At 43.4% G+C, this 13,418-nt stretch overlaps 1 protein-coding gene across 2 annotated transcripts; it reads left to right on the top strand.

Annotated features, from left to right (window-relative positions):
- The first annotated feature begins 372 nt into the window (after window positions 1-372).
- Window positions 373-4,517, top strand: LOC111977168 (NSFL1 cofactor p47). 2 transcript variants are annotated; one of them, XM_024006497.2, is made up of 9 exons: window positions 373-510; window positions 1,301-1,404; window positions 1,606-1,683; window positions 2,536-2,701; window positions 2,863-2,958; window positions 3,077-3,186; window positions 3,391-3,528; window positions 3,843-4,013; window positions 4,117-4,517. In XM_024006497.2, the coding sequence occupies exons 1-9, from the start codon at window positions 373-375 to the stop codon at window positions 4,277-4,279; spliced, it is 1,164 nt and encodes a 387-aa protein (XP_023862265.1). In that variant the 3' UTR covers window positions 4,280-4,517. The 2 variants fall into 2 exon arrangements, with proteins under 2 accessions (XP_023862265.1, XP_023862264.1); XM_024006496.2 differs by having other exon boundaries at window positions 3,074-3,186.
- The last annotated feature ends 8,901 nt before the right edge of the window (window positions 4,518-13,418 follow it).

The following is a 13,418-nucleotide window of genomic DNA, read 5'->3' as shown; positions in this document are numbered from 1 at the left end:
TAAAACTAAAATGTTGATCCCATGTATTGTCAGTCCTTGCATCCTAGCTCTGTCTATGAATTTGAGAGTGGTTACACTTCTCCACTCCCATCCCTCAGCTGTTAACAAAAACAAGTGGCGGTGTCTGAATTGTTATTTTTCAAATCCCAGATTACCCCTTTGCTTTGGCAGAAAATAGAGGTGTATTTGTTATGGTAATACAGAAGAAGAAAAAAATGACAGATATAAATGTGAAATATATGTGAAATATTATTCCTTCAAATAAAATGTCTTTACTTTGTGCTAAATACAACATTTAATAAAAATGTTTTTCTCATAGATAGGAACCACAGCTTGCTCGGATAGGAACCAAGTTGGTAGTTGTTTCCCCAGATGGGTTCGGTGCTGTCATTGAATGGGCATATCAAAATGGCGGACCAAGAAGTCTCGGTGAGGGAGTTCGTTGCTGTTACAGATGTTGATGAGGAGAGGGCCCGTTTTTTCTTGGAGTCTGCCGGCTGGGATTTGCAGGTACGTACAAGTTGTACTAAATGTGATATTTGATTTGAACTCACAACGATATACGAATGACAGTAACGTTAGTTAGCTAGATGCCAGACCACCACTGCTAGCCGGTACTAGATAACGTTAACTAACGTAGCTAGTTTGTAGCAAGTCACTCTTTCTCACAACAACAGCTTGAATGACCATTGTTGTCTTATTCCCTAGGACCTAACGTTATATCTACCAATCAGTTTCCAATGTTTTACTACCACTGTTTAATAGTTAACTTGCTGTTTCATTTAAGGAATGGCTCACTCACTGCGTTCTAGCTATCTGGCTAGCTAGCTTGCTCTAAGACTGGCAGATAGAATTGTTCAGCAGTTTTTTTTAAATTATTATTATTTATTTAACTAGGCAAGTCATTTAATAACAAATTCTTATTTACAATGACGGCCTAGGAGCAGTGGGTTAACTGCCTTGTTCAGGGGCAGAACGACAGATTTTTACCTTGTCAGCTCTGGGATTCGATCTTGCAACCACTAGGCTACCTGCCGCCCCAGTTAGCCTAGTTCATAATCATAACTAGCTAACATTAATCTTCATCAAGTGACTGAGCTGATGGCTAATTTATCAGATTTTCGCATCCTATCTAATTGCTAGTTTAATAACATCCTTTTCGGTTAGCTACCTACCTTTTTTTAATTTGGCAAGTTCACAATTAAGCTCTAGCAAAGTAGTTAGCGATCAGGCTTAGACTGTGACTAGACACTGATATCTTAATGTTTGGATGACATGGCGTCTTGGTCTGTTTCCTTAGCTTGCCCTGGCCAGTTTCTTTGAAGATGGTCCTGAGGATGACATCGTGACACTTCCTCAGCCAGAGATTGGTGGATCCTCTGTGCCTCGTCCTACAGGGCCCAGGTACATAGCTAACTAACTTACCTCCGTAAATCTGTTGTTACGCTGTTAGTCTCGGTATAATTTAGGATAGGCAATATCTAAGTCATTTCAGTGTTTCTATTGTCAAACTTTCTATTGTCAAAAAAATAATATCCTATGAAGCATTTCATGTTACATGATAGATGTTGATGGTTATTTTTTGTGTGTTTCTGTTGTGTAAAGGAGTGAACATAGGGTGACCTCCTTCAGAGATATGATGCATGAGGAAGTAGATGACAGTGATGAGGAGGAAGGGCAAAGGTAGGTTTGACTATACTTCTGTGACTTTGGGGTATTTCCAATGAATTTCACATTGCATGTAGTCTATGTGCATTTTGGACAGAGTGTAGTGAGGCTCTAGGTCCCAGATCTGTTTGTGTTTTTGCCTACTCCAGTGTCATTGTCAATTCAAACAGCATGACAATTCCATGAGGAGTTGGCAAGAGAGCAGAAACACAGAAACCTACTGGTACCCAGGCTAGTGAGCCTCCATTATGTTTCTGTATTCAGTTTTCTGTAGGCTGCTATTGCTTTCTGCTGCATCAACAGATTATTCTGGGTGGGGGTGGGTCCCTGTGTTATTGTTTTCAACAGATTATTCTGGGTGGGTGTGGGTCCTGTGTTATTGTTTTTCAACAGATCATTCTGGGTGGGGGTGGGTCCCTGTGTTATTGTTTTTCTGCATCACAGATCATTCTGGGTGGGGGTGGGTCCTGTGTTATTGTTTTCAACAGATCATTCTGGGTGGGGGTGGGTCCCTGTGTTATTGTTTTCATCAGATCATTCTGGGTGGGGGTGGGTCCCTGTGTTATTGTTTTCACAAGATCATTCTGGGTGGGGGTGGGTCCCTGTGTTATTGTTTTCAACAGAAATCATTCTGGGTGGGGGTGGGTCCCTGTGTTATTGTTTTCAACAGATCATTCTGGGTGGGGGTGGGTCCCTGTGTTATTGTTTTCAACAGATCATTCTGGGTGGGGGTGGGTCCCTGTGTTATTGTTTTCATCGTCCACACAATTGCAGCACTGGTGTTGTAACCAGTTGGACAGGATCCAAAATCCAGGTTGTGTTGTTTCCCCTCTTCAATGGCCACATCCTCCCTCGGCTTCCCACCAGGTTCTTTGCTGGGGGCTCTGAACGCAGTGGGCAGCAGATAGTGGGACCCCCCAAAAAGAAGAGCTCTAATGAGGTTGTGGAGGACCTCTTCAAGGGGGCTAAGGAGCATGGGGCTGTACCCGTGGAGAAGGCTGGGAGGGGCCCAGGAGAGCCTAGTCGAGCCAGGGTATGAAAAGCTTCTCAGTAATACGTTCTGCACCAGGATCATTCCCTTTTTAATTTACTGATCATATGTTATTAGCCCTGTGTTTTGTGATTGATAGAGCCAATGGTGTATGATGTTAGTTGTCATGTTTTTCAAACTCTTTCTCTCCTCTTTCCCTCTAGCCTTTTATTGGTGGTGGCTACCGGCTTGGTGCAGCGCCTGAGGAGGAGCCTGTTTACGTGGCTGGGGAGAGAAGAGCAGCTAACAGCCAGCAGGATGTGAGTGTTTGACAGTGAATTTATTTAGATTTTTTTGTATTGCTAGTATATATTAGATCTCAGAAAAATACATTTACTTCTTTACTTACTTCTGTATTTTCTTTACTACGTGCTGAAGGTGCATGTAGTCCTGAAGCTGTGGAAGACGGGTTTCAGCCTGGGCGACGGTGAACTCAGAAACTACAGCGACCCTGGCAACGCCATCTTCCTGGAGTCTATCCGCAGGGGGTGAGTACACTGTTTGTACCGTATCCTTGTCATACTATTTATATGAACGACAGCTCATGTCACATATCACAATTTTTCTAAATCTATTTAATAAGTTCTAAATGGATTTATGGCGCTGGACAGCTGGAGGCCGCATGTCTCTCTCTGAAGTCTGTTTTCTTATTGCTGGAGCATTGTAATAGTAGAAGTCATTTGTCCTTTCAGGGAGATTCCTTTGGAGTTGAGGCAGCGTTCCCGAGGGGGTCAGGTCAACTTGGATATGGAGGACCATCGGGATGAGGACTTCTCCAAACCCAAGGTTGCCTTCAAGGCATTCGGTGGGGAAGGACAGAAACTGGGCAGGTGGGTGAGTTCTATTTTAATAGAATTCAACACAGAGGAAAGGAATGAAATTGTCTCCCTTTTTCAGCACAATACTTTAATAAGGTGACTGTTACACCTTATTACCACAAGGGGGTAGTAAGGGGAATTTTGGCACAAAGTGATATTGTATTTGATGAACTTTTGAAGTTAAAATATAAATGTAACCCAGCAATTTTTCAAAACCTGATATTATCTTCTGGGAAAATGTGCACTTATAATATTTTCTTCAAGTCTATTTAAAATACAGTATAATCACTATAAACGTCTCTTTCCCACCTCACCCGTCCATTCAGTGCTACCCCTGAGCTGGTGTCTGCTCCGTGTATGGGGGACCGGGACCAGGTAGCCAGTGAGGCCCAGGCAATCGCCTCTGTAAACCTGGACGCCTCCAAGCCTGTGACCAACATCCAGGTCAGACTGGCCGACGGGGGGAGACTGGTGCAGAAGTTCAACCACACTCACAGGTCAGTGATGAAGCCATGAAGCTCTACATCACCCCCTCTATGAAGGGCATGTCCAACACCATATTACCTACTTTCTCCTCATCATTTCTCTTCCCGTCATCAGGGTGTCAGACGTGCGTCAGTTTGTGGTGGGAGCTCGCCCTTTGATGGCGGCGACAGAGTTTGTGCTCATGACAACCTTCCCCAACAAGGAGCTTACTGACGAGAGCCAGTCGCTGCAGGATGCCAACCTGCTCAACGCAGTCATTGTGCAGCGGCTAAAGTGATGGAGCCCCCTGGTGGCCTAGCTGGTTCACAGCTCTTTTACCCCCCTGAGGGATGAGACACCATGGACTTATGGACTTTTTTTTTTTCTATAGTGATGACACATTTTCCCTCTTCGGCTGTTTGCGAGGGGAAGTGGGGAGCGGATAAGGCTTTGATGAAAGACAGATCTGGTGGTAAAACCTGTTTAGAAAGTAGTAGTTGAACATGCACAGTAACAATAAAGCTTTCTTAACAGTTTCAGAGATTTGCTTTAGATCTTTATCATACTGTCATTTGTTTTGTTCATCTTCCAATCATCTGTCCTTTGGCTCAACTCTTGCCTGCTTTTTCCACAAGTTCCCATCAACTCCACTGAAAATGTACCCCTGCATCCCCAACGTACCCCAATAGCCTGCTCCCATCAATTCACAACAAACCATCAACAACAAAAGACAGAATGGTTTTATTAAGACTTTTTCTTTCTTTTACCAATATAAACTGAGTGTATAACACATTAAGGACACCTTCCTAATATTGAGTTGCACCCCCCCCCCCCCCCCTATGCTCTCAGGACAGCCTCAAATCATAGAGGAATGGACTTTTAATATTATTATTAACAAATTCTTATTTACAATGACGGCCTACCCCAGCCTAACCTGGACGATGCTGGGCCAATTGTCCGCCGCCCTATGGGACTCCCAAACACGGCCGGTTGTGATACAGCCTAGAATCGAACCAGGGTCTGTAGTGATGCCTCTAGCACTGAGATGCAGTGCCTTAGACTACTGCTCCGCTCTGGAGCCCAAGGTGTCGAGGGCGTTCCACAGGAATGATGGCCCATGTTGACTTCAATGCTTCCCACTGTTGTGTCAAGTTAGGTGGATGTCCTTTGGGTGGTGGACCTTTCTTGATTACACACGGGAAACTGTTGAGCGTGAAAAACCCAGCAGCGTTACAGTTCTTGACACAAACCGGTGCACCTACTACTACAACCCGTTTTATTTTCATTTATTAGGATCCCCATGGCGACGCTAATGGTGACAGCTAGTCTTACTGGGGTCCCGACACATAACGAAAAAGACAAGACAAAAGACATCACAATTGACATACATTTAAAAACATAAACATGTAGTGTGTGTATCTATCGGTTACACATACATGTCAGTACATACACAACAAGTGGGTCACATGGGGGAGACGCATTGTGCCGTGAGGTGTTGCTTTATTTGTCTTTTGAAACCAGGTTTGCTGTTCACTTGCGCTATATAAGATGGGAGGGAGTTCCATGCTCATAGCTCTGTATGTTTCCTTGAATTTGTTCTGGACCTGGGGACTGTGAAAAGAAGTGTGTCAGTGCTGTGTGTAAGTTGACTATGCAAACAATTTGGAATTTCCAACACATTAATGCTTCATATAAAAACAAGAAGTGACGCAGTCAGTCTTTCCAGAGCATCTCTTTATTACGGGACAGAACTCTCCCCATCTTTACAACCATTTAATTTATATGTTTTGACCATGACAGTTTACAGTCGAAGGTAACAAACGTAATTTTGTCTCCTCAACTTGTTCAACAGCCACTCTATTCATGACCAGATTCAGCTGAGGTCCAGAACTTGGGGAACTATTTGTACCAAATACAATGCGCTTAGTTTTGACTGCAACTGATGTGTATATCGTTGAATCATCAGGATACATGGGCACACATGCTTTGTTTAATGCCAGTGGCATGTCATTGGTAAAAATAGAAATGAGTAGAGGACCTAGAGAGCTGCCTTGCGGTACAGCACACTTTACATGTTTGACATTAGCGAAGCTTCCATTAAAGAAAACCCTCCGTTATATTAGATATCTCTGAATCCACAATATGGTTGAAAAGCTTTAACACATATGTTTTCTCAACAACAGGTTCTGGTCAATAATATCAAGGCTGCACTGAAATCTAACAGTACAACTCCCACAGTCTTCAAAATGTCTTTCAACCAATCATCAGTCATTTGTGTCAGTGCAGTACATGTTGAGTGCCCTTCTCTATAAGCATGCTGAATGTCTGCTGTCAATTTGATTACAGAGAAGTAGCATTGTATTGGTCAAATCTATTTATAAAGCCTTTCTTACATCAGCTGATGTCACAAAGTGCTGTACAGAAACCCAGCCTAAAACCCCAAACAGCAAGCAATGCAGGTGTAGAAGCACGGTGGCTAGGAAAAACTGCCTAGAAAGGCCAAAACCTAGGAAGAAACCTAGAGAGGAACCAGGCTATGAGGGGTGGCCAGTCCTCTTCTGGCTGTGCCGGGTTGGAGTTATAACAAAGACATGGCCAAGATGTTCAAATGTTCATAGATGACCAGCAGGGTCAAATAATAATAATCACAGTTGTTGTTGAGGGTGCAACAGGTCAGCACCTCAGGAGTAAATGTCAGTTGGCTTTTCATAGCCGATCATTCGAGTATATCTACTGTTCCTGCTGTCTCTGGAGAGTTAAAAACAGCAGGTCTGGGACAGGTAGCACGTCCGGTGAACAGGTCAGGGTTCCATAGCCGCAGGCAGAACAGTTGAAGCTGGAGCAGCAGCACGGCCAGGTGGACTGGGGACAGCAAGGAGTCATCAAGCCAGGTAGTCCTGAGGCATGGTCCTAGGGCTCAGGTCCTCCGAGAGAGAAGAAAAGAGAGAGAAGAGAATTAGAGAGAGCATACATAAATTCACACAGGACACCGGATAAGACAGGAGAATACTGCAGATATAACAGACTGACCCTAGCCCCCGACACAAACTACTGCAGCATAAATACTGGAGGCTGAGACAGGGGGTCGGAGACACCGGGGTCCCATCCGACGATACCCCGGACAAGGCCAAACAGGCAGGATATAACCCCACCCCACTTTGCCAAAGCACAGCCCCACACCACTAGAGGATATCTTCAACCCCAACTTACCAGCTGAGACAAGGCCGAGTATAGCCCACAAAGATCTCCGCCACGGCACAACCCAAGGGGGGCGCCAACCCGGACAGGAAGATCACGTCAGTGACTCAACCACTCAAGTGACGCATCCCTCCTAGGGATGGCATGGAAAGAGCACCAGTAAGCCAGTGACTCAGCCCCTGTAATAGGGTTAGAGGCAGAGAATCCCAGTGGAGAGAGGGGAACCGGCCAGGCAGAGACAGCAAGGGTGTTCGTTGCTCCAGTGCCTTTCCATTCACCTTCACACTCCTGGGCCAGACTACACTCAATCATAGGACCACTGAAGAGATGAGTCTTTCAATAAAGACTTAAAAGTTGAGACCGAGTCTGCGTCTCTCACATGGGTAGGCAGACCATTCCATAAAAATGGAGCTCTATAGGAGAAAAGCCCTGCCTCCAGCTGTTTGCTTAGAATTTCTAGGGACAGTAAGGAGGCGCTGCGTTTTGTGACCGTAGTGTACTTATAGGTTGTACGGAGGGCCAAATCGGAAAGATAGGTAGGAGCAAGCCCATGTAATGCTTTGTTAGGTTAGCTTGTAGAGAAAAAGCTGTCCTTGAAGTCTTGATATGTTTGTCAAAAGAGATATCAGGGTCGAGTAAGCCAAGGTCCTTCACAGTTTTATTTGGAGACGACTGTACAACCATCAAGATTAATTGTCAGATTCAACAGGAGATCTCTTTGTTTATTGGGACCTAGAACAAGCATCTCTGTTTTGTCTGAGTAAAAAAGCAGAACATTTGCAGCCTTCCTTATGTTTTTATTTTATTTTTTATTATCCGTTATTTTACCAGGTAAGTTGACTGAAACACGTTCTCATTGCAGCAACAACCTGGGGATAGTTACAGGGGAGAGGAGGGGTGAATGAGCCAATTGTAAACTGGGGATTATTAGGTGACTGGTGATGTGTTGAGGCCAGATTGGGAATTTAGCCAGGACACCGGGGTTAAACCACCTACTCTTACGATAAGTGCCATGGGATCTTTATGACCTCAGAGAGTCCGGACACCCGTTTAACGTCCCATCCGAAAGACGGCACCCTACACAGAGCAGTGTCCCCAATCACTGCCCTGGGGATTGGGATCTTTGTTTAGACCAGAGGGAAGAGTGCCTCCTACTGGCCCTCCAACACCACTTCCAGCAGCATCTGGTCTCCCATCCAGGGACTGACCAGGACCAACCCGCTGCTTAGTCAGAAGCAAGCCAGCATGGTATGCAGGGTACATACCAGTGTGTATGTTGAAAACACAGGCTTCCAGGGAGGGCAATTTTGGTGCTTCACCATGTTTCATCAAAATGTACAGCTGTGTGTCATCCGCATAGCAGTGAAAGTTAACATTATGTTTCCGAATTCAATTGTCAAACACAATTGTTTCCAACAGTTTTCTAAGAGCTGGCAGCAAGCTGATAGGTCTGATGTAGCGGAATGACTTTGGCTTCCCTCCAGGCCTGAAGACAAAGACTTTCCTCTAGGCTCAGATTAAAGCTATGACAGATGTGAGGAATGGCTATAGAGTCAGCTACCATCCTCTCTCCATCTGCACTGAACAAAAATGTAAATGCAACATGTAAAGTGTTGGTTTCATGAGCTGAAACTGGGGACACAGTTTTGTCACACCACATCACAGATGTCTCAAGTTTTGAGGGAGCGTACAATTGGCATGCTGAATGCAGGAATGTCCACCAGAGCTGTTGCCATAGAATTTAATGTTAATTTCACTACCATAAGCTGGCTCCAATGTTGTTTTAGAGAATTTGGTAGTATGTTCAACCGGCATTACAATGGCAGACCATGTGTAACCACGCCATCCCAGGACCTCCACATCCGGTTTCTTCACCTGCAGGATTGTCTGAGGGGGGGGGGGAACTCAGTAAAAATCTTTGAAATTGTTGCATGTCGTATTTATATTTTGGTTCAGTATAAATAGCCTACCAACAACTGGTAAAAAAGTTGTTTCCGTTACTCAGCTGCAACACTCTCAACCAGTGCTCTCAACGCACACACTCACTCATTCACTCAGCAACAGCCTGCTCACTGCCTGATAGTCAGCAGGATGTAACAGTGAAATATACAGTACCAGTCAAAAGAAACTCAAATATAAAATATATTTTGATTTGTTTAACACTTTTTCGGTTACTACATGATTCCATATGTGTTATTTCATAGTTTTGACGTCTTCACTATTATTCTACAATGTAGAAAATAGTAAAAATAAAGAAAATACCCTTGAATGACTAGGTGTGTCCAAACTTTTGACTGATACTGTATATTTTGCATAAACATGTTCAGCATGTCAACAACCATTTCAACAGTAACATCTGTTAACCCCAATATCTATTTTGCCGTCTCCACAATAACCTTCAACCTGGCATTTCTGCTTTCCACAACCCGAGTCGTATTGATAACCTTACTAATATAAGCTATGATGTCAAATTTATTCAATAATACAGTGTCCTTTGACACCATACATTCATGAACATGATTTCTGAACAGGCCTTGAAACCATGACAGAAGCATCAGCCCTGACAGCAGGTCCACTTACTACAGATACATCCATGTAAGATCCATCAGTCTGACAGCAGGTCCACTTACTACAGGTACATCCATGTAAGATCCATCAGCCCTGACAGTAGGTCCACTTACTACAGGTACATCCATGTAAGATCCATCAGCCCTGACAACAGGTCCACTTACTACAGGTACATCCATGTAAGATCCATCAGCCCTGACAACAGGTCCACTTACTACAGGTAGATCCATCAGCCCTGACAGCAGGTCCACTTACTACAGATACATCCATGTAAGATCCATCAGCCCTGACAACAGGTCCACTTACTACAGGTAGATCCATGTAAGATCCATCAGTCTACACTGTAGTTCTACCAATCTGTTTTATGGCCTCTGCGTACGATACATCATGACTGATCCTATATATCTGAGCCTCTCTAGCCTCTCTCTGTACCTGTCATCCACCAAATGCTGCACTGTGTTCTTCCCCACAGTAACAGCACTTAACATTCACATTGCTTCCACATTCACCATAATCATCTTCTCCTCCACACTTGACAAATCTTTTCTTTCCTTTTCATTGAGCAGCTACATGTCCCATTCTTTGCATTTAAAACAATGCAGTGCATATGGGACAAATTCTCTAACATTGAAACTAAGGAATCCTATCTGTACTTTCCCAGCAAGACTTTCTCAAACCTCATCATGCGCTTTCACTTCTTTGACTGCATCTCTCTTCTTCCTGTGTCTTTCTCTATCGTGATCTCTCTTCTTCCTGTGTATTTCTGTATCGTGATCTCTGTTCTTCCTGTGTCGTGATCTCTCTTCTTCCTGTGTCTTTCTCTATCGTGATCTCTCTTCTTCCTGTGTTGTGATCTCTCTTTGTGTATGTCTCTATCGTAATCTTCTCTTCTTCCGTGTCTTTTTCTGATTGTGATCTCTCTCTTCCTGTGTCTTTCTCTATCGTGATCTCTCTTCTTCCTGTATCGTGATCTCTTCTTCCTGTGTCTTTCTCTATCGTGATCTTCTTCTTCCTTGTGTCGTGATCTCTTCTTCTGTGTATTTCTCTATCGTGATCTCCTTCTTCCTGTGTCTTTTCTCTATCGTGATCTCTCTTCTTCCTGTGTCGTGATCTCTTCTTCCTGTGTATTTCTCTATCGTGATCTCTCTTCTTCCTGTGTCTTTCTCTATCGTGATCTCTCTTCTTCCTGTGTATTTCTGTATCGTGATCTCTCTTCTCCTGTGTCGTGATCTCTCTTCTTCCTGTGTCTTTCTGTATCGTGATCTCTTCTTCCTGTGTCGTGATCTCTCTTCTTCCTGTGTCTTTCTGTATCGTGATCTCTTCTTCCTGTGTATTTCTCTATCGTGATCTCTCTTTTATTTCCTGTGTCTTTCTGTATCGTGATCTCTTCTTCCTGTGTATTTCTCTATCGTGATCTCTCTTCTTCCTGTGTCTTTCTGTATCGTGATCTCTTCTTCCTGTATCGTGACTCTTCTTCCTTTTGTATTTCTCTATCGTGATCTCTCTTCTTCGTGTCTTCCTGTTATGATTCTCTTTCCTGTTCTTTCTGTATCGTGATCTCTCTTTTTCCTGTGTCGTGATCTCTCTTCTTCCTGTGATTTCTCTATCGTGATCTTGATCTCTCTTCTTCCTGTGTCTTTCTGTATCGTGATCTTTTCTTCCTGTGTCGTGATCTCTCTTCTTCCTGTATCTTTATCGTGATCTCTCTTCTTCCTGTGTCTTTCTGTATCATGATCTCTTCTTCCTGTGTCGTGAACTCTCTTCTTCCTGTGTCTTTCTCATGATCTCTCTTCTTCCTGTGTCTTTCCACTACCGACCATTCCAGCCCTTGACCCTCATCCTCCCGCTCCATACCATCAGAAGTGACACCCATATTGTTCGCATTCCAGCACAGCTGTTGCTTCACCAACTTTTTCTCAATTTCCTCAATTTCGTCCGCACTACTCGTCGCCATTTCCCATTTCCCACTTCCCACTAACCTCTTACCACATTTCTGCAATAGCAAAACAAGTTTTAACGATATCAAACAACTCTCCCTTCACCAAAACTCACTGGCTGGAGGCGGCATTTACAATGAGTATGCTAAAGAAAATGTCTCTGACTGGATAGAAAGTTAGGGGTGGTTGACTGATGAGCTGTCGGACATTCTAACTAAAGAGACAAACTGGGGGTGCATAGAAAAATAAAAAAATAAAAAATCTGGCCTTTTCTACACTTTGCATCCAGTATGAAGGAAGATAAGAGGTAGCTTCGCGAGCCAATGCTAACTAGTGTTAGCACAATTACTGGAAGTCTATGGTATTTACTAGCATGCTAGCAGTTACCATAGATGTCCAGTCATTCCTTTAATGCTGGTTAGCATTTGCTCAAAAAGCTATCCACCAGTTCATCTGACTCTGGTGAAGTGGATACAGGGAACACTTTGCCAAAATCCAGAAGTTGTATCCCTTTAAAAGCTAGATTGTTTTCCTATCAAACCAATGATTGAACAAAAACTCACTTTGGAACTCTTAGACACTGGGTTTTAGTGGCAGGTTGGTCTCACACTGATTTTCTCTATGCAGTCTTGGACAGAAGAACGGAGCAGTTGGAATGATTGTTTGGGCACATTTACATTTTAGTTATTTAGCAGACACTCTTATCCAGAGAAATTAGGGTTAAGTGTTGCTCAACATATTTTTCACCAATCAGCTCAGGGATTTGGCTATCTGGAAAACAAATTCAATGCATTTTTGTTCGGTGTACGTATACAGAATTCCTAGTCTTGTTTTTTTCTATGATTTAGCTGATTATAGAGTACCACGGTTTGAGTCATAATACCTAGCGGTCAAACAGGGAAATGGTTCCAATTATTTTACCACCATTAATTTTTCATGGAGGTTTACCCTGGCGTGACATTTCGATAACCGTGTAAATCTCTCTAGGACAAGGTGACTTTTATCAATATATTCGCATGTATTTACCCCCCCCCCCCCAACCTGCTAATTAGCTGCTAATGTGTCTATCATACAGAACTACAAATGCCATGAAGATCTTTACGAGGCTGCCGAATCCTAGGCAAAGGTAAGAATCTCTGGATTAACTATCTAATGTTAACTAAATGTAGTAATTCACAAGTTGGCCGAATTTCTTTACATTTACAATTCTGTGAACTGTCTTGTGCGAGTTTTAAATTGACACAATACCTGTCAGCTAGAGTTGACGTGCAAGAGCTTGCAGTTTTGCATGATGTCTACTTTGATGGTAATTAGCATTTTCGAATCTGAGAGTAAATGGATCCGAATATGTTGATAAATCCCCTTGTCCTAGAGAGATTTAAACGGTTATCAAAATGTCACACCAAAGTAAGCCTAGAAGAAACACAGCCCTTATTTTAAGTGTTTCTAAAATCTGGGGAAAAAATTGATGGAAAAACGATTGGTACCATTTCCTTGTTTGACCGCTAGGTATTATGACATCGCCACTTTGGGGCTCTATTTCTAATAGATCCCCCCAAAAATCGCAATGCTCGAAAATATCCTACTTTGTTTACCCACAAGGCAGTCTTTGATGCTATGCTCATTTTACGGAGGGTGTTCGTTGACCCATAATTGTGTGAAATGTACTAAGTTGTGGTAACTCCCCCGAGCTAATGCCTATGACCCTCAAACTCAACTCTGGACCTCGAACCA

Source organism: Salvelinus sp. IW2-2015, linkage group LG17 (genome assembly GCF_002910315.2).
Source record: "Salvelinus sp. IW2-2015 linkage group LG17, ASM291031v2, whole genome shotgun sequence".
Lineage (NCBI taxonomy): Eukaryota > Metazoa > Chordata > Actinopteri > Salmoniformes > Salmonidae > Salvelinus > Salvelinus sp. IW2-2015.
The sequence above is the reverse complement of the archived record's forward strand: the minus strand, read 5'-3'. Positions and strand labels throughout refer to the sequence as shown.